The following is a 21,540-nucleotide window of genomic DNA, read 5'->3' on the forward strand; positions in this document are numbered from 1 at the left end:
AAGGCTGGACAAAGAACGAAATTGACAGGATACGGATTAAGAGGAGAAAATCAAATTTCATTTCATGCCTACGGGGAATCCACACAGACATGAAAATTCCAAAGACAGTCAGGCAAAATGAGGTATATATGTCAGCCCGTACTCAGGAGAAAGGGGGAGGGGGTCTGGGACTTTGAAGAGTAGGAATGCAATTTATAGGGCTGTAAGAAAAAGAGAAGATGTTTGGTAATTAGATGTTTGCCCTACAGATGAGTCACTCAGATAAAATTTATCTCTGCTTCTAATCATTATTCTGGGAAAGACCCCCAATTTTAGAATTTTTTTTTTCTTTTGGATTCTTCCATGTAGTTAAGGGAAGGGCAAAAAGGTTCTCTTGAGCCTGCAGGCCCTCAATATTGCCATCAGCTCAGAAAAAGATTCATGCTAAAATGGTCCACCTTAAGGTGGCCCCTGTACCACTAATCCCATTCATGAGGGGCCCACCCTCAGGCCTGATCACCTCCCTAAGGGTCCACCTCCTATTTTTTTTTTTTATGTTTATTTATTCTTAAATTTTTTTTTTCAACGTTTATTTATTTTTTGGGACAGAGAGAGACAGAGCATGAACGGGGGAGGGGCAGAGAGAGAGGGAGACACAGAATCGGAAACATGCTCCAGGCTCTGAGCCATCAGCCCAGAGCCCGACGCGGGGCTCGAACTCACGGACCGCGAGATCGTGACCTGGCTGAAGTCGGACGCTTAACCAACTGCGCCACCCAGGCGCCCCTATGTTTATTTATTCTTGACAGAGACAGAGACAGCAGGAGTGGAGAAGGGGCAAGGGAAAGAGGGAGAGAGAAAATTCCAAGCAGGCTCAGCACTGCCAGCGCAGAGCCCGACACAGGGCTCGAACCCACGAAACAGTGAGATCATGACCTGAGCCGAAACCAAGAGTCGGATGCTTAACCAACTGAGCCACTGAGGAATGCCCCCCAAAATTTTTTTAATGTTTATTTTTGAGAGAGACAGAGACAGAGCATAAGTGGGGGAGGGGCAGAGAGAGAGAGAGAGGGACACACAGATTTCAGAGCAGGCTCCAGGCTCTGAGCTGTCAGCACAGAGCCTGACGCGGGGCTCGAACCCACAAACCACGAGATTGTGACCTGAGCTGAGGTCCAGCAAACGCTTCACCGACTGAGCCACCCAGGCGCCCCTAGGCTCCACCTCCTAATCCCATCACCTGGGGGGTTAAGATTTCACTATATGAATTTTGGAGGAAACATGGATTCCATTGCCCTGAACAAAACCAAACTTACCCAAAATCTGCAGGGCTAGCACCTCTGCAGTTAGATGCCCCTCTTCTAGGGATTCTGAGATCCTGTTTTTTTTCCAATCTGTCATCTCAGTACAAAGCCTATACGCAGCACAAGAGGGCAGAGATAGCTAGGTGGGGGGTGTCTTACAGTAGCTCTTAAACAGTTGGCTTAGGAGTCGAGCACCTGACTTTGGCTCAAGTCATGATCTCGCCGTTCATGAGTTCTGCTGTCAGTGCAGAGCCCGCTTCTCTCTCCCTCTCTCTCTGCTCCTCGTCTGGCCTGTGTTCTCTCTCTCTCAATCTCTCTGTCTCTCTCAAACATAAATAAACACTAAAGAAAAAAAAAGAACAAGAAGAAAGTGGTTGGCTTGGCCTGGAGGTCACTGCTCCTTCCGACCCATTCACCAGAACTAGTCGATTGGCCCTATAACTCTAAGGCCCCTAGAAAATACGGAGAGCCACACAGCATTCTGTGGGCAGGAAATGTCTCTGCCTTCTTCTCATTCCTGTATCCTACACTGTAATCCCGTCTCTTCTTTTCCCAGTCTGGTCCCAGCCATCAGCCTGTACCTTGAACTTTAACCTTCGACCTCTAAATCCACAAATTATAGTTTACTCCAGTTCTTGTTCTTTGGAGTATTTTAACTCCTGCCAAATGACCCTGCCTCTGCCCTTTCCCTGGCATACACCTCGTGATCGGAATGTTTTCTCCTTCATCCCCATGTCTCATTTTGCATCTAGTCATTTTCCAGGAGCCACACCTCTGAGAGTGGTCTGGAAAGACACCCCCAAACTTTCTAAAATCAAAACTGAAGTTATTGGGGTGCCTGGGTGACTCAGTCGGTTGGTTGAGCATTGGACTTTGGCTCAGGTCATGATCTCACGGTTCATGGGTTCAAGCCCCACAGCGGGCTTTATGCTGACAGTTCAGAGCCTGTTTTGGATTCTCTGTCTCCCTCTCCCTGCCCCTCCCCTGCTTTTTCTTTTTCTCACTGTCTCTCTCAAAAATAAATAAACACTAAAAAAAACAAACAAACAAACAAACAAAAAAAAACACACACCTGAAGTTATTAAGCCTAAGAAACATTCTTTCTCAGTGGAGTAAAGAAAGGGAGATGGAGGGCGCCTGGGTGGCGCAGTCGGTTAAGCGTCCGACTTCAGCCAGGTCACGATCTTGCGGTCCGTGAGTTCGAGCCCCACGTCAGGCTCTGGGCTGATGGCTCAGAGCCTGGAGCCTGTTTCCGATTCTGTGTCTCCCTCTCTCTCTGCCCCTCCCCCGTTCATGCTCTGTCTCTGTCTGTCCCAAAAATAAATAAACGTTGAAAAAAAAAATTTAAAAAAAAAAAAAAGAAAGGGAGATGGAGGTGACACTGAAAAGATAAAAACAGGTGGAAAGCCCAGAGCCCGGAGCCTGGAAGCCAGAGCCAGGAGTCACCCCTGGTCCCCAACTATCTCCCTAGGACAGTTTTTTTTTTTTAATTTTTTAATGTTTTATTCATTTTTGAGACAGAGAGACAGAGCATGAATGGGGGAGGGTCAGAGAGAGAGGGAGACACAGAATCGGAAACAGGCTCCAGCCTCGGAGCTGTCAGCACAGAGCCCGACGCCGGGCTCGAACTCACGTATCGTGAGATCACGACCTGAGCCGAAGTCAGACGCTCAACCGACAGAGCCACCCAGGCGCCCCTCCCTAGGACAGTTTAATACAGATCAGAGGCGCCTGGGTGGCTCAGTCAGTTGGGTGTCCGACTTTGGCTCAGGTCATGATCTCATGGTTCATGGGTTCGAGCCCCGCGTCAGGCTCTGTGCTGACAGTGCAGAGCCTGGAGCCTGCTTTGGATTCTGTGTCTCCCTCTCTCTCTGCTCCTCCCCCACTTGCACGTACACTCTCTCTCTCCCTCTCAAAAATAAGTAAATAAACATTTAAGAAATCTCTACACCCAACATGGGGCTCAAACTTACAACCCTGAGATGGAGACCCTGGGATCAAGAGTCACATGCTCTTTCGAATGAGTCAGCCAGGCATCCCAACATGTTTGTGATTATACCAAACATATCTTAGCAAACAAACAAACAAACAAACAACCGTAGTGACCATAACCTTGCAAACAAATTCTTTTAAATGGATGTATCACTGAGAAAAAAACACATAAAGTGAATGACTTAGTCATTTGTATTTTAGTAAGAATTAGCTTGGGAGCCTTTTTTTTTTTTTTTAATTTTTTTTTCAACATTTTTAATTTATTTTTGGGACAGAGAGAGACAGAGCGTGAACGGGCGAGGGGCAGAGAGAGAGGGAGACACAGAATCGGAAACAGGCTCCAGGCTCTGAGCCATCAGCCCAGAGCCTGACGCGGGGCTCGAACTCACGGACCGCGAGATCGTGACCTGGCTGAAGTCGGACGCTTAACCGACTGCGCCACCCAGGCGCCCCATCCTTTTTTTTTTTTAACAGCTGCTTGGGATCACTGAAGGTTGGATACAGAAGGAGGTGTAGGCAGCTGGTGGGTCTCTGTGAAGTACTGTGGTATATGACTTTGGGTAGCCCATGGCAGCATGCAGTCACTGGGCCTTGGGGAATGGAGGGCCAATGAGAGTAGAATATTCGAATTTTAAAAGTAGTGGAAAAAGGGAAATGGTGGACTCCAAAAGCAAATTTTGCCAGCCTAATAATTTTTTTAAGTTTATCTATTTCGGGGTGCCTGGGTGGCTCAGTTGGTTGAGCATACGATTTCAGCTCAGGTCACAATCTCTGGGTTCGTGAGTTCAAGCCCCATGATAGGCTCTGGGCTGACCACTCGGAGCCTGGAGTCTACTTCAGATTCTGTGTCTTCCTCTCTCTCTGCCCCTCCCCTGCTAGTGCTCTGTCTCTGTCTCTCTCTCTTTCTCTCGCTCTCTCAAAATAAAAAACATTAAAAAAATTATTTATTTAGAGAAAGAGAGAAGAATGAGCAAGGGAGGGGCAGAGGGAGACAAAGGCTCCCAAGCAGGCTCTGTGCTGTCAGCACAGAGCCCAATGCAGGGCTCGAACTGGTAAACCGTGAGATCATGACCTGCGCTGAGGTTGGAAGCTTAACCAACTGAGCCACCCAGGTGCCCCGTGCCAGCCTAATTATTTTATTTTATTTTATTTTATTTTATTTTATTTTATTTTATTTTATTTATTTTATTTTATTGTTTAAAACAACAGACTCTTAAAAAATTTTTTGTTTTGATGTTTATTTACTTTTGAGAGCGACAGAGCAACAGAGTGCGAGAGGGGGAGGGGCAGAGAAAGAGGGAGACGCAGAATCCGAAACAGGCTCCAGGCTCTGTGCTTTCAGCACAGAGCCTGACTCGGGGCTTGAACTCACGAAACACGAGATCATGACCTGAGCCAAAGTTGGATGTTCAACCGACTGAGCCATCCAGGTGCCCTGTGCCAGACTAATAATTTTAATGTCACACATATAGTGAACAGGATCTTGAAACCCACCCATTCCAGCTCCCATCTTGTTTCCCTTGACCATATTGAAGGAGGACCCTGGCTGCCTCCATTTTGACTTCAAACTTTCTTGGGTTCTTCTCTCCAGCTTGTCTCTTGGCTCAGGCAGAAGACCCTGAGAGCAAAGCATCCCCTGATGGGAACCAAAACTCCCCCCTCGAACAAGGAGGACTGCCCCAATCAGCAAGACCCAACTTGCGAATGACTCCCAGATCCATCTGACATTCACTTATAGCCCTGAGCATCAGCTACAGCATCCCTGATATGTGCTGCCCACACTAGGCTTGAAGAGCCCCAGTGCTGGCGACTCGGCTATTTCTCAAGATTCCCCCTAACCATTGTTTTAAAGATTTATTTATTTATTTATTTATTTAATCTCTACACCCAACGTGGGGCTTGAACTCACAACCCTGAGATCAAGATTCACGTGCCAGGGGCACCTGGGTGGCTCAGCGGGGTAAGCATCTGACTTCGGCTCAGGTCATGATCTCACCATTCGTGAATTCTAGCCCCGAGTCTGGTTCTGTGCTGACAGCTCAGAGCCTGGAGCCTGCTTCAGATTCTGTATCTCTCTTTCTCTGACCCTCCCCTGCTCACGTTCTGTCTCTCTCACTCTCTGAAAAATGAATACACTTTAAACAAAGTAAAAATCAAAAAAAATTCGAAAAGTCACATGCTCTACTGACTGAGCCAAGCCAGGGACCCCCGCTCCCAAGCCATTTTTGGACAACTTCTATTGACTTAAAAAATTTTTCTTTTTTGTTTTAAATTCCAACTTTAAAAAAAAGTAAAAAAATAAATTTCAGCTTTATTGAGATTTTTTAAAAAGGTGTTGTTTTTTTTTTTTAATTAAAGGTTTTTTCTTAGAAAAAAATGCACTTCCTCACAGGTTTGTTTATAATCCTGCCTCTAGTCCTCCGTAGAGGACATGCTGTTTTGAAGGAATCCTCTCAAAAGCTGTCTTCAGTAGGGTAATCAGGTTTAGTTACTTCGAGCATCCTTCTAGGGGCAGTTGTTTTTTTTTTATGCTTATTTTTGAGAGAGAGAGAGAGGAGAGAGAGAGTCGAGCAGGGGAGGGGCAGAGAGAGGGAGAGAAAGAATCCCAAGCAGGATCTGAGCTGGCAGCCTGAAGTGGGGCTCGAACCCACAAACCACGTGATCACGACCTCAGCCCTCAGTCAAGAGTCGGAGGCTTACCCCACTGAACCCCCCAGGCGCCCCTTGTGTCCAGGTTTTAAGTTCCATCTCCAACCGTGCCACTTGTCCCCTGGACATACATGGCCTCTGTAGTTTTCAAGGGCTATAATCCCATAGAAATCCTTCCAAGAGAATGGAGACACTGCTATAGACATACAGGGTGTGATTTTGACACAGGACTTGTCGCAAGAAGAGATGCCCATAGGAGATGGAACTGAACTTGGCTCCTTGCTAATAATTCAACAGGAATTTAAAAACAAATAATAACTCAACAGGAATTAATAATGTAGCTCGCGTTTACCGAGTACTTCTGGGCCAGCCTCCATTCAAAAACGCTTTGTGTGCATTATATCAGTGAACCTTCACTGCAACCCTGTGGGATGGGGGCTCTTATTCTCAACCTCTTTTACAGAAGAGGAAACCTGAGGTGCAGAGAGTAACTTGTCTAAGACAGCCACAGCTGGTGGGTAGCACATTCAGACCCCAGCAACGAATTCCAGACCGCTCGGACTCTCTCAGTCACTGGTGTTCGTGGCTTTGTGCGTGGCCAAGATTTTGAATTTTAGCATTGTTACAAAGCAGCAAAGAGTATCTTCCTCTCAGTCTTGATTTCTGCTAATCTGATAGTAAATAATATTATTCCCTTAGAGCAACATTTACACAGCAGTAGAATGGGACATAGGTCCTCTTCTTCCAGACTTATGAGCTTGTATCCAATGTACCGTATCATTTGGCTTCTGACTTCAGAATTTGAAAAAAACAGAGGTCGAACGTGACATTGAACCGGGTCCAGAGTTCCGGATACGAAGTCCAATGCAGTCAGAAGCTGACACATGACCATGGGTGATTCCCTCAGTTGTAAAAGGAGGGCATTGGATTCCACCCCGCGCTAGCTGAGGGATCTCCTAATGCTCAGATCTCCCGTCCAAAAGAGTAACTCTCTGCGGGGGGGTTTCCCGGGAACTGCGGCAGAAGGAAAGAGCAAACATATCTTGAAAAAGGCCGACTCTCCGGTGCCCCTTGAGTCACACCACACAATTGAAATGAACAAATGAGTATCTGTTCCCTGCTTCTGATGTGTGAGACTGAGTTGGCAATGGTTACTATGCTTAGGTTTTTCACTGGCTCTGTTGCCCCTACTAAAAATAAGCTGCCAGTGTTGGGGTTGAGTCATTTTCATACATGAATATGTGGAGGAAAAAAGTGACAAAGGTCATAGAGGCTCTGTGTACGATGATTTCCCTTCTGACCAGATACCACACCTTGTTCCCAACACCCAGCCCCTCTTTTTTGTTTTACTTCAGATAAGCCATATGCCTCAAATAGAAAAAATATTTGACCATATGTTATTATGTTTTAGATTGGCATATCCTGTTCTCTGCTTGTGGATTGGCCTTGTCCTTATTTTTTAACTTTTCTGAGGAATAGAGGTTGATATTAACAACATTTGTAACAGTACTTTATAGTTTGCACAGTGATTGCATATGCATATGTACATATGCATAGTTTCTTTGGAATAGTTTCTTTGGAATAGTCAGCCATGCCTCTGGTGATGTGGCAATCTGACGATGGGTTCCCAACCTTCTTTAGAGGTGGTAAAGTCTTATCAAGACAGGATCCATCCCAGGCAATTTGTAAAGTAATGTTGTCTTGTTTTAAGGGAATCTTTCTATTTTATTATTTTTTTGAATATATATATATATATATATATATATATATATGTTTTGAGTTTTGTTTTTTGCTTTTGTTTTTGTTTTTGTTTTTTTGAAGTAGAAAGAGTGATCTGGGAGGGACAGAGAGAGGGGGAGAGAGAAAGAATCCCAAGCAGGCTCCACATTGTCAGCATGGAGCCAGATGCAGGGCTCAAACTCATGAACCCCAAGATCATGACCTGAGCTGAAATCAAGAGTCAGATGCTCAACCGACTGAGCCACCCACATGCCCATTTAATATATTTTGTAATGTTATTTATTTACTTTGGAGGGGGAGGGGCAAAGAGAGAGGAAGAGAGAGAATCCCAGGCAGGGTGCACTAATGTCTCAGAGCCCAATGCAGGGCTCAACCTCATGAACTGCAAGATCATGACTCAAGTGGGAACCGAGAGTCACTCAACTACTGAGCCACCCAGGTGCCTCCCCTTATCATCTTTCTTTGTGATCCAGTACAGAAGGTCCTCAAACAAAAGTGTCCAAAGCAAACATTTTATTTTAAAAAGCAAACTTCCTCCCTGAATTAGCTCTCTTGATTGGGGGTATCACCATCTACTCATTTGCCCAAGCCAGAAACCCGTGAGTCCCTTTCTGTCACCTTCTAAATCCAGCGGGTTCTGTCCATTGGTTCTCTCACATATTTTGCGCACCCATAACCACTGCCATCACCTTAACATGGGGATGGGGAGGCAGGGAGGGAGATTAGACAGATACTGATTGAATACTAATAGAAATATCTGAGATCAGTTGAAGCATATACACCAAGGACGTTAGCTGGTAAACCAGACAACATTTTGTCCCCTACCCACAGTATTCTGCTTCCCCCCCCTCAACATATCAGTAGCTTCACCTGCAGAGCTCCCAGATGGAGAAAAAAATTACTTTTATTTATTTATTTATTTAATTTTTTTTTATATTTATTTATTTTTGAGAGAGAGACAGAGTGTGAGCAGGGGACAGGTCAGAGAGAGGGAGACACAGAATGTGAGCACGCTCTAGGCTCTGAGCTGTCAGCACAGAGCCCTATCTATGTGGGGCTCGGAACTCACAAACAGTGAGATCATGACCTAAAGCCGAAGTCGGACGCTTAACGGCTGAGCCACCCAGGCGCCCCGAGAAAAAATACTTTAATCACTGCTAAGACTTAACCAGGAGTTGAGATAGAAAAAGAACATAGGGGGGGCGCCTGGGTGGCGCAGTCGGTTAAGCGTCCGACTTCAGCCAGGTCACGATCTCACGGTCTGTGGGTTCGAGCCCCGCGTCGGGCTCTGGGCTGATGGCCCAGAGCCTGGAGCCTGTTTCCGATTCTGTGTCTCCCTCTCTCTCTGCCCCTCCCCCGTTCATGCTCTGTCTCGCTCTGTCCCAAAAATAAATTAAAAACGTTGAAAAAAAAATTTAAAAGAAAAAGAACATAGGGGAAAAGTCCTCACTATTCGGACTAGAAGATTGGTAGGACGGAGGGAAGGAAAACAGGTGTGAAGAAAATAAAAGTATCAGATGTAGAATCCACATTTTTCGAAGTCCACATTTTGTCCCAGGGAGTAAGAGGTGTGTCAAATAAACGAATGTACCACTGACAACTCCACCCTCCTCTCCTCTGGGGCTCAGGAAGATGCTACCCTGAGGACCACCCATAGCAACCTGGGGAACAAGGGCATCAAGTTGCCTGTGCTGCGTGGTTAGGTCCTGGGAGGCCTTGAGGCTTAGCTTTGCAAGCCTAGTCTGGGAACTCGGTGGCGTAAGTGGATGGCGGGCAGCAGGTGGCTCTGAGGTGAGGGCTGCAGGGAAGGCTGCCGTCACAGCCGGACTTCAGAGACATCTCACATAACATCGGAGTCAAAAGAGGCCAGATGAGACCGGGAGTGATCCATGGGGGGTGAGGAGGGAGGCCTGAGTTGCAGTAGTTCAAAACTTCAACTTTAAAGGCCAGCGAGTATCTAGAGACCAGGAAAGCAAGGAATATCACTTGCTTGAGACCAGCAAGAGACCAGAAGACTGAGAGCAAAGGTCCCTGTGTGGATTCCGAATCCCTGAGAACTTCCTCCAAATAATATACACAAATGAATTGGCATTAAGAAATTGGCCCATCAAGTGGGCCAAAGACACGCTTCTCCCTCGTACTCTAAGGACTCCTAAGGGGACGACCAGGCAGGGGAGGAGTTAGCTAAAAGTCTCCGTATTCTTGTGCAAGGGAGACCACACACGCTTAGGTCCTAAAGGGACTGTTTCAATAATCCCTTTAGACCAAGCTTTCATTTGACCTAGGTCTGCTCTTTGAGTGAGGTCTCAGGAAGTAGGTCAGCTTACGTTCAGACAAGACAAATCATTTTTTCTCTGCTTATCTGAATCTGTGAGTTAACCTCCTAGTCAAATCTCTGTCAGATTACTTTCCCCTTGGTAAAATCCTCCAGGATACCTTCACCTAAATAACCTCCAGAGAGAACTTTCTTCCCTCTTTACCATCACCATACCTTGTACATATTTAGATTGCACTAAGCACGTGGTTTATGCTTCCCAGGCCTGCCTCCCTCATTAGACTGCTCATCTTTTTTTTTTATTTTTTTAATGTTTATTTATTTTTGAGAGACGGAGTGTGAGTGGGGGAGGGGCAGAGAGAGAGAGAAAGACACAGAATCTGAAGAGGCTCCAGGCTCTGAGCTGTCAGCACAGAGCCCGATGAGGGGCTCGAACTCACAAGCTGTGAGATCATGACCTGAGCCGAAGTCAGACGCTTAACCGACTGAGCCACCCAGGCGCCCCTAGGCTGCTCATCTTAAGGGAAAGTACCGTGCCTGATTTATCTTTTTAAAAAAAATATTTTTATTTTATTTTATTATTATTTTTTAAATGTTTATTTACTTTTGAGAGAGACAGAGACAGAATGCAAGTGGGTTTAGGGGCAGAGAGAGAGGGAGACACAGATCTGAAGCAGGATCCAGGCTCTGAGCTGTCAGCACAGAGCCGGATGCCGGGCTCGAACTCACAAGCCATGAGATCATGACCCGAGCTGAAGTCGGCCACCCAACCAACTGAGCCACCCAGGTGCCCCCCCCAAATTTTTATTTTAGAGAGAGTGCCAGTGGGGGAGAGGGGCAGAAGGAGAGAGAGAATCTCAGGCAGACTCCATGCTGAGCACAGAGCCTGATGCAGGGCTTAATCCCACGACCCTGAGATCATGACCTGAGCCAAAATGAAGAGTTGGACACTCCAACAACTGAGCCACCCAAGCAACTGAGCCACCCAGGTACTCCTGGGTGTAGGTATTTATCTTAATCTTGGCCTAGAACCTTCACTCTGGGTCTAGCACAGGACCCAGCATTTACTAGGCAACAAATGTTGGCTGAATTGCACTGAGTTCTGAAAGATGGTGAATTTCAAGAGTGTTGTTTGGGATCACTGAGAACTTCCTCCAAATAATATACACAAATGAATTGGCATTTAGAAAACATAATTTCTTCTCATCTCCATTCCTTTCCTTAGCATGCCTGTTAATAAGTGTGTCAAAATTAATTTCTCAACCAAAATGAATTTGCAGTGTAATCCCCAATGAAATCTTTTAAACACTTTTGGAAATGGGCTTTGGGTTTGTCTGATGTTTCCTAAAATTCTAATCTATTTCTTTCTCATCTATTTACTTAGGAGACTCAAGTGAGGGAATGGGGGTAGAGTGGGGACCAAAATTCAGGTTTCTTGCCGCAAGTCTCACTGGATGCTTACTTACTCCAGAGAAAACAAGTCCCCTTGTACATACTGGACTCCTCTCCCCAAGGACAATGAAGATTTCCTGGATCGCCCTATAGATTGCCAAATGTTAACCATGTGATGTCTGGAAGATGGGATTGTATGGGTGATTTTAATTTTCTTCTCTGTGCTTTTTTGCACTTAGCACATTTTCTATAGTGAGTATGCATCTGTCTGTGATTGGGGGGAAATCCAACCCACTATTTAAAAAATTTATCTTTTAGGGGCATCTGGGTGGCTCAATTTGTTAAGCGTCTAACTCCTGATTTTGGCTCAGGTTATGATCTCACGGTTCATGAGTCTGAGCAGTGCGTCAGGCTCCACACATAGAGTGCAAAGCCTGCTTAGAATTCTCTCTCTCCCTGCCCCTCCTCCCTAGCTCACTTTCACTTTCAAAATAAATAAATGAACTTTAAAAAAAGTATATATATATATATATATATCTATATATATATATATCTTTTATTCCCAGAATGAACTTCAGTTCTATGTGTAAAAAACATACAGAGGTAGGTGATGGGCCTTTTCTTTCATTTAACACAAGTCAGAAGGAAGTGGAGAAAAAAATTGACCTGAACACAAATATGACCAATATCACCTTGGACCCATTAAAAAGAGCCTTAGATACTGGGATTCTTGCTTCAACCATATGTTCAGCCTCTTCATTTTATTTTTATTTTGTTAAAGTAAGCTCTTAGGCCCACTGTGGGGCTTGAACTCAGGACCTCAAGATCAAGAATCAAACGCTCCACCACCTGAACCAGACAGGTGCCCCACAGTCTGCTCATTTTAGCAGCAGTTTCTGCTAGTCTAAAGTTCCAAGTGTGTGTGTGTGTGTGTGTGTGCGCGCGCGCGCGCGCGCGCGCGTGCGCGTGCACGCGGGGTGGGGGGGCAGTGTTAGGGGGAATAGCTCTTGCCTAGAGGCCTTCTTGCAACTAGAAGCTGGACAGATTTACACATTTTTTTTTAATGTTTATTTATTTTTGAAGGAGAGAGAGACAGAGTGTGAGTGGGGGAGGGGCAGAGAGAGAGAGACACACACACATACACAGAATCCGAAGCAGGCTCCAGGCTCTAAGCTGTCAGCACAGAGCCCGACGCGGGGCTCCAACTCACAAACCACGAGATCGTGACCTGAGCCGAAGTTGGAGGCTCAACCGACTGAGCCACCCAGGCACCCCCAGATTTATGCATCTTATTCGGACACAAAGGCTTTTGAACTCCTCTGAAACTTTTTAAGAGAATTCCACAGCTAGACTGTCTCACCAAGAATATTCAGGTTTGTGCTCTAGTTTGTGATCACTCGTCATTTCACACAGCCATAGGTGGAGGGCCTTGGGCACTGGGAGTCCTCTTTTCTCTTCTTCTTTCAGTGACCCTCTCTCCACCTGTGAGCAAATGTAGTTTGTGAAACTGGAGAACTTGATTCACACAGAAATAACTGTAAAATTTCCAGAAGGCTAGACAAACAACAGGACTAGTGATTTCAGTCTCCCAGTGATTATAGTTATTGTGCTTAGGAAGAAACACCTCCCTTCCTGCCCCCATCAACTCCTCCCCTCTGCTTGCCCACACTAGTGTCCTCACTATTTTTGTAAGGCCAAAGAATCTCTTAAAATGGGATTTCCTTCCTTTTAGGAATCAAGAGTAAACATTGGCTCTAAAGTTCACAACATGACCTGTTTTCCTGAATGACTCTTAGTCTTAAACAATAATCTCAGCCCTAGTGGGTGCTGGAAATATGTGGGTGCAGCAATTATGACTAATGGGACCAAATCTCAAGGCCCTTGCTCCTGTCTTTTACTCCCACCTACAAATGAGAATAGGATTGTAGAATTGCAAGAAATCTTTACAGATTCTGTAACACACCTCGTCATTATGCAGATGAAGCTGAGGCTGGTAGTCCTTACTGCAGCGAATGGCACCCAGTAGGTACTCAGTAACTACAGGCTTTTTTTGTTTTTGGCTTCAGTTGTTCAAGTCCATACCAGTCCATACTAGAAGTTTCTCAATGTAAAAGCCATTTTCTTTCTGCTGTATCATATTGTTATGTGCTTCTATTGAGTTTACTATAAAGCCATTATCTTCATAAATTTTATTTAACAGCTTTACTGAGATATAATTCATATACCCCACAATTCACCTCTTTATTTGTTTTTATTATTTTTTTAATGTTTATATATTTTTGAGAGAGGGAGCATAAGCAGGGGAGGGGCAGAGAGGGGGACAGAGGATCCCCTCTGTCAGCGGCTTGAACTCATGAACCATGAGATCATAACCTAAGCCACAGTTGGATGCCTTACTGACTGAGCTACCCAAGCACCTCACAATTCGCTTAAAAAAAATTTTATGTTTATTTATTTTTGAGAGAGAGAGAGAGAGAGACAGTGCATAAGTGGGGGAAGGGGACGGGGGAAGCAGAGAGAGACAGAAACACAGAATCCCAAGCAGGCTCCAGTCTCTGTCAGCACAGAGCCTGATGCAGGGCTCGAACTCGTGAACCATGAGATCATGACCTGAGCCGAAGTCGGACACTCAACCAACTGAGCCACCCAGGTGCCCCCCACAATTCACCTTTTACAATTCAGGGGTATCTGGGTGGCTCAGTCGGTTGAGTGTCTGACTTCGGCTCAGGTCATGATCTCATGGTTCATGAGTTTGACCCCCTCATGGGGCTCGCTGCTGTTAGCATGGAGCCTGCTTCAGATCCTCTGCCCCCTCTCCCTAGGCCATTCCCTTGCTTGTGCTATCTCAAAAATAAATAAACATTAAAAATAATAATAATAAAGTGTACAATTCAATCGCTTTTAGTATACTCAGAGTCATGTACAATCAATTTTAGAGCATTTTCATTACCCTCAAAAGAAACCCCATACTCATTAGCATCACTCATTTTCCCTCATTCCCCCACCTAGCCCAAAGCAACCACTGATCTTTCATATGTGGTCCTTTGTAACTGGTTTCTTCTACTTAGAAAATATTTTCAAGGTCCATCTCTGTGTAACATGTACTTTATTTCTTTTTATTGACGAATGATAAATATTCCTAGACACAGACCATTTATATCTATTCAACATTTGATGTATATTTGGCTGGATTTTATTTTAAACAAATATGGCCTTTGAGAGCTAGCAGAAGCTTAAAATCAAGATATAAACATATGTCATATCTTCCTTTTTAAAGTTTATTTATTTATTTTAAGAGAGAGAAAGTGTGTGCGTTGCATACATGCAAGCGGCTGGGAGGGGTGCAAGGAAAAGGAGAGAGAGAATCCAAGTAGGCTCCTCTGTGCTGTCTGCGAGAGCCTGACACAAGGCTCCACCCCATGGACTGTGAGATCATGACTTGAGCTGAAATCAAGAGTTGAATCAAGAGCTGGACACTTAATCCACTGAGCCACCTAAGCGCCCCTCTCATATCTTTCTTCTTTGAATTCTTTATATCTATCTATCTATCTATCTATCTATCTAGAGATAGAGAGAGAGAATGTTAGCAGGGGAGGGGCAGAGAGGGGAGAGACAGAATCCCAAGCAGACTCTGTGCTGATAGCCAATTTCGGCTCCTACTCAGGAACCATGAGATCATGACCCGAGTCAAAATCAAGAGTCGGTGGCTTTACTGTCAGAGCCACCCCGGTGTCCCCTTTTTAAAATTCTTATTTTAGAGAGATTGTGGGCACGCAAGTGGGGGAGAGGGGCAGAGGGAGAGAATCTTGAGCACAGAGCCCAACAGGGGCTCAATCCCCAGACCCTGGGATCATGACCTGGGCCGAAATCAAGAGCCTGATGCTCAACTGACTGAGCCACCGACGCCTTTGTAACTCCTATCTTTCTTCTTTCAACGTTCTATCTTTCAACATTCTTTCTATGTTGAATTTATGCCTAAAGGAGCATACTTATGAAAACTTTATTATAAACTCATATCTAAAAACCAACACTTCCCCCCTAAATTTTTTTTTTTTTCCTTGTCTTTCTTTAGTAATCTCCATGCCCAAGGTGGGGCTGGAACTCATGAGCCACTGGGAGATCAAGAGTAGCACGCTCTAACAACTAAGCTAGCCAGGCACGCCTCCACTAAATTTTTTGATGTGTATGATAATATTGTGGAAAGACAAAGTACAGCTTTGCCCTAGCTCTTCCTGCTCCTCTGACTCCCAGGAAAATAAGGATATGTATATTTATATGTATGTATATAAATACCTAGTTGACAGCCCCCAGGAGGGGAAAAAAGAAAAGAAATATCGGGAGCAAGACTCTTGACACAGTCATATACACTAACAATATAAGGGTGGATGTGGGGTGAGGTGAGAAAGGGGGGGCAGTATAGACTGCTATAAGGCTTAGTATTTTCTTTTTCGTCCTTCTGAGTTTACAGGTTGGCCTTCGTCCAACTTCCATACCGTTTTTGTGGGTCTCCAGGTGGGTCCAGGTTGGAAGACGTTGGGGGACTAGTTCAAACTTGGTAGGAAGAACTTGAAGTTGTAAACAAGTCAAGGGTATTTATGATCACGGGAGTGGCCTATTCCTCCCCCCTAAACCTTCGTTTCTCCAAGTCCTGCCTTTTCTTCCCTATTCTTAGAAGAGACCGGACGCAATACGCCTTGAGTCACCTGCCGCGGAGGAAAGGAATTTTTGGGAGTGTCTCCCGCCTCCTCTAGGGAGGGCAAAGAAGACCGGAAGGCGATCTTTGACTCAGCCCGCCGGAGGCTTGGGTGTTGTGCCATTCCCCACACGTGACGCTCTCCCAGGCGGCGGAGATCTCCCGTATCATGGGACTTATTCACCCCAGTCTCCACCCCTTTCCTCCTGGACTCCCTAACCCCTCCCTTCCCCGCTTTGCTCCTCTTCAAGACTGGAAGAAAGTAGGCTGGCTGGAGCCAGGAAATGCCACTCTCCCAAGTTGGACGGGAGAAGCCCCGAAACTCAGTGTTTGGGAAAGTGCGAGATGTGGCGTTGCAGTTTTATCCTTCTCCAGAATGCTTTGCACTTCCTCTGTTTCAGGCTATCCTTACTCTCGTTATCCCCAAATAGTTGTATCGAGACCACCTTACCACTCAGGGAGACCTCGCTTTAGTAAGGTTGCTGTTCCTCTCCCTCAGTTTCCCACTCTTCTCTGAGCCTGAGATTCTTAACCTGAACTGGTTTGAGCCCCACATCAGCCTCCTTCCCGTTCTAGCTGCGTGACCTTGAGTGAACCACAACTTTTCCGGGCCTACTTTCCTTGTCTGTGAGACGAACGTCTACCGCACCACGCCTGGTGTGAGGAACAAATGAGAAAGCCCTTTGTGAGCTTAAAAAGGCAGTAGAAATGTTAGCTATGTTAATTCTGGACTGCTAGTCACTCTTCCAGAACCCCTCCCTTTCCTTTGGGACCCGCCCAGCAAATCCCGCCGGGGGCTGACAGTTCTCGCCACCCTCCTCCCGCAGCCTTTCCCATTGGCGAACGCGCCCGCCGCGCGGCGCCCAGTGGTGACGCCACGGCGCCCCCTCCGCCGGCGCACGATGACGCATGGCCCCGCCCCCGGCCGCGCCTGGCCTCCCGCGGGGCCCCGCCCATCGGGCCGACGCGGCGCGGGTCCCGCCCCGCAGGTGACGTGTGGCGCGCGCGGCCCGGCCGCCCCGGCAGTTGGTGCAGCGGCCGTTGGGCTGAGTGCGCTCACCCCACCCCTCCCCTCCTCGGGCCCGGGCCCCCCACCCCGCCGGGCGCAGCCCCAGCCCCAGCCCTAGCCCCAGCCCTAGCCCCAGCCGGGCCCGTCCCGTGCGGGCCCGTGCCGCCTCCTCAGCCGGCGACGCCCCGGGCCGCCCGCCCGCCACCATGGAGCTGGAGGACGGTGTGGTGTACCAGGAGGAGCCCGGCGGCTCCGGGGCCGTGATGTCGGAGCGGGTGTCCGGCCTGGCCGGCTCCATCTACCGCGAGTTCGAGCGGCTCATCGGGCGCTACGACGAGGAGGTGGTCAAGGAGCTGATGCCACTGGTGGTGGCCGTGCTGGAGAACCTGGACTCGGTGTTCGCGCAGGACCAGGAGCACCAGGTGGAGCTGGAGCTGCTGCGGGACGACAACGAGCAGCTCATCACCCAGTACGAGCGGGAGAAGGCGCTGCGCAAGCACGCCGAGGAGGTGAGGGCCCGCCGGCGGGGAGGGCGGGGGCCGGGCCCGAGGGCAGGCCGGGGGGCCGGGGGTCGCGGCCCGGCCCGGCCCGGGAGGGGGCGCGCCGGGCCTCCTGGAGGCGGGCCCGAGGCCGAAGCCCCCCGGGCCGAGCCCGCGGCCGCGAGATCCTCAGGACCCCGGCCGGCGTCGGAAGCCGAGGCAGGCTAGTGAGTGTCCGGGGGAGGGGAGGGAGGTGAGGAGGCAAGGCCCGGGGAGGAAGCCGCAGCTTGGCCTGAGGGCACCTGAGGTTGACTGAGGGCGATTTTAGTGTGGCTGGCTCTCGCTTGTAGTTTAGGGAAGTTTCCGACCACCGTAGGATAGTCAGATGGCAGTTCAAACTTTTACCATGGTGTGTGTGTGCGTGTGTGTGTGTGGAAGGGGGGGTGTATTTAAACACTTCTGTCCTGGATATGTAACTTCCGCTGGTTCCAGTACCTTTCCAGGGGGTTGCTGCTTTGGGAAGTTAGAGATCTCCCTCTTTCGGTCAGTTTCTTCTTGACGTCTTAGCCCTGTTGAAAAAGAGGTTTTATTTTATTTTATGTGCCTTGGTTGACACTTTGTCAACACTTAGATGTTGTAGAGCAACACTCTGTAAATATAGAGAGTGTACAGTTTTATTTTGGTGGTATCTCACACCAAAGCGTTCCTCCGTGTCAGGTGATCACCTTGGACAGTTCCCCGTAAAAACGCTCCCGTTTATTTATAAAGAGGACTGGGGGCGGGGCGGGGTTGAGGAGGTGTAGGCGACTGTGGGCAACCTTGTTCAGACTGCAATTTACAGGTGCCCTTGGCTGGCTGTTAACCCTGGCATCTCTGCAGTGACCTCGGCGCCCTCACCTCGAGCCTGAACCTTTTGGAGCTCTGGAGTAGCAAGTGATAGGCCTTGGACTTCTTGAGACAGTCAAAGATTTAAGCTTTCAGGCTGTGCTGGCATTATTTCTCTTGAACTTAACTAATGCAGGGGAAGTGTCCTGTTCGTCTTTGTTTGTGAGCATCTAGCACACCTAGCTAAATACATGGTGATAGAAGGAAGCTAAGTAAGTAATTATTGAACCAACAATATGTTCTCTTTCAAAAATGCTTGAAAAGTTATTAGGATGTGAGATTTGTTTCGCAGCTTATTTCCTAGCCCTAATTTGAACTTTTAATTTTGTCACATATACCTTTGTGTTAGGTCCAGTAGTTCCTTTTTCTTTTCCTTTAAAAAAAAATTGTTTTAAATTTATTTTAGAGTGGGGGGGAGGGGCAGAGAGAGAGAGAGAGAGAGAGAGAGAAAGAGAGGTGGGGGGTGGGGGGAGAGGGGAAATCTTAAGTAGGCTCCACACTAGGAGCAGAGCCCAATGCAGGGCTGGATCCCAGGACCCTAAGATCATGACCCTGAGCCAAAATCAGGTCCAACACTCCACTGACTGAGCCACCCAGGAGCCCCATTTCTTCTCTCTCTCTCTTTTTTTCATGTTTATTTATTTTTGAGAGAAGGAGAGTGTTGAGTGGGGGAAGGGCAGAGAGAGAGAGGAAGACACAGAATCTGAAGCAGGCTCCAGGCTCTGAGCTGTCAGTGCAGAGTGATGCGGGGCTTGTACTCACAGACCGCGAGATCATAGCCTGAGCCAAAGTCAGACACTTAACTGACTGAGCCACCCAGGCATCCCTCTTCTCTTTTTTTAAAGCTGGACTATAGCAATGATTTTTAGTTCTAATTTTGTGATCCATTTGTCTCAAAGCAATGGCATTGGATTTGCCAAGTAAACTTGACTTTATTTCAAGAGTATTTCCAAGTACATAGGGAGGAAGGGATTGAAAAAAAATCTAAAGATGGGATTGTGGAGCGCCTGGGTGGCTCACTTGGTTAAGTGTCCACTCTTGATTTTGGCTCAGGTCATGATCTCACGGTTCATGAGTTCAAGCCCCACATTGGGCTCTGTGCTGACAGCATGGAGCCTACTTGGGATTCTCGCTCTCTGCCCCTCCTGTGTGTGTTCTCTCACTCTCTCCTCTCTCTCAAAATAAAAAACAACAACAACAAAAAGATGGGATTGTGATTTCTAGTTTATTAGCACTGTTTATAGAACAGGGGTGCTATGCTACCACTGCAGTGGCCTGCTGTGTCTTCATCCTCATACAGACCCTCCCCAGTATTGGGTAATGGGAGGTACTGGGAAGAGACATATATACACAGGTGAGGAGCAACCCCAGCATGAACCTATCACCTTGGATAAAAGAAATGCTCCCTCCAGTTTTAAACTCCTTTAGGGCTGTGTGAACATGGCAAAAGGCCAGGATCACACGTGCTAAGAAAAACATCTGCCACAGGTTGCAGAATCAGAAAATAAAACTAACTGCCAGGCACTGGACTGTATATTAATTTCATAAGTAAGTGACTTTTTTTTTTTTTTTTTTAAATTTGGTCTTGGGAGAGAGAGTGTGTGTGTCATCGAGAGCATAAGCGGGGGAGGGACAGAGAGCGAGAGAGAATCCCAAACAGACTCCACACTGTCAGCAAGGAGCCCAACACAGGGCTCTAACCCAGGAACCCTGAGATTTACCTCAACAGAAATCAAGAGTCAGATGCTTAACTGGCTGAGCCACCCAGGTGCCCCAGTAAATGACTTTTAAAAAATGAGTTGTCCGATGACTTTTTTTGTAACTGATACTTTTTCAAACATGTCTGTAAATTCTAATGAAACCTTTGGGCAAAGAGCCATGACCTGAGAATAGAGAGCATTGATGAAATGCTAGATGAGCCAATTCCCAGAACATAAACATAAAACCACCTTGTTATCCCTTTTCATGTAAGATGATAAATCAAGATTTACCCAGTCTCCAGAAATTCAGTCTTTCTTAGGCCAACATGCACAAGTGAATTCTGTGTTTAATTTTTTGTGAGTGCTCTGTTTGTGGCCTTTAATATGGAGCCTAAGAGTCTGCTATTACAGCAAAAGTGCCTCCGGGTATTTACAGCAAAAGTATTTGAAAGCCTGGAAATTGTCCATTACTAGAAAGTGTAAAGTAAATTCTGAGCACCTTTGTGGAAATTTAGGAGGGTATATAAATGGTGAGAATGTTTTAGGGGGTGTAAAGTACTTTAATCTCTTGCTTGCAGGAATTCTCAGCAAGGGATCGGAAATTTAATCTTTATTCTAGTGGTATTACTTAATTTGAATACTTTCTATCTTTTTCTTTGCTTTTATTTGAATTTTTGTGTGTGTAGTTAGTCTGCTGTTTTTGTGAATCTTTAAAAACAACCTAAAGGAGGGGTGTCTGGGTGGCTCAGTTGGTTGACATCCAAGTCTCAATTTTGGTTCAGATCATGATCCCAGAGTAGTGGGATCAAGTCCGAGCTGAGCATGGAACCTGCTTGAGATTCTCTCTCTCCTTTTCTCTCTCTGTCTCTATCTCTCTATTTCTCTCTCCCTCCCTCCCTCGTGCTGCCCCTCTCCCCACCTCATGCTCTCGCTCTCAAAAAAAAAAAAAAAAATTAAAGACAACATAAGAAGGGCTGATTTTAGACAAATTTATGATCAGTTTCGAATGCTAATCAAGATATCTATCATCTTATTACTTGCTACTCTCCCCTATGGGCTCTCTGCTCATCTTACATCTTTCTATTTCTTATCTAAGTCCTGTGTGATGCCTTTGCCGATGCTGTTCCCTTGGCCTAGAATGATTTTCTTTCTTTCTTTTTTTTTGATGTTTAATTATTTATTTTTGAGAGTGAGAGAGAGAGCGAGAGCGAGCAGTGGAGGGGGAGAGAATTAAGATTTTATTTTTAAGTAATCTCTACATCCAATGTGGGGCTCAAACTTATGACCCTGAGGTCAAGAGTGGTATGCTCTACTAACTGAGCCAGCCAGGTGCCCCCAATCAGTTTTTGTTTTTGTTTTTGTTTTTGTTTTGTAATATATATTTTAAGTTTATTTATTTATTTTGAGAGAGAGTGCAAGTGGGGGAGAGGCAGAGAGAGAGGG

At 46.6% G+C, this 21,540-nt stretch overlaps 1 protein-coding gene across 7 annotated transcripts in view; it reads left to right on the top strand.

The window, feature by feature from the left end:
• The first annotated feature begins 17,069 nt into the window (after window positions 1–17,069).
• The window catches only part of SPAG9 (sperm associated antigen 9), a 133,496-nt gene continuing 129,025 nt past the window's right edge, over window positions 17,070–21,540 (top strand). For 3 of the 7 annotated variants that reach the window (XM_030294907.1, XM_030294908.1, XM_030294910.1), the window contains exon 1: window positions 17,070–17,542. In XM_030294907.1, coding sequence (XP_030150767.1) covers window positions 17,240–17,542 — 303 coding nt within the window. In that variant the 5' untranslated portion in view covers window positions 17,070–17,239. The remainder of the gene's footprint in view (window positions 17,543–21,540) is intronic. The other 4 variants (XM_030294912.1, XM_030294913.1, XM_030294914.1 and 1 more) reach the window with 2 other exon arrangements.

Source organism: Lynx canadensis, chromosome E1, assembly GCF_007474595.2.
Source record: "Lynx canadensis isolate LIC74 chromosome E1, mLynCan4.pri.v2, whole genome shotgun sequence".
Taxonomy (NCBI): domain Eukaryota; kingdom Metazoa; phylum Chordata; class Mammalia; order Carnivora; family Felidae; genus Lynx; species Lynx canadensis.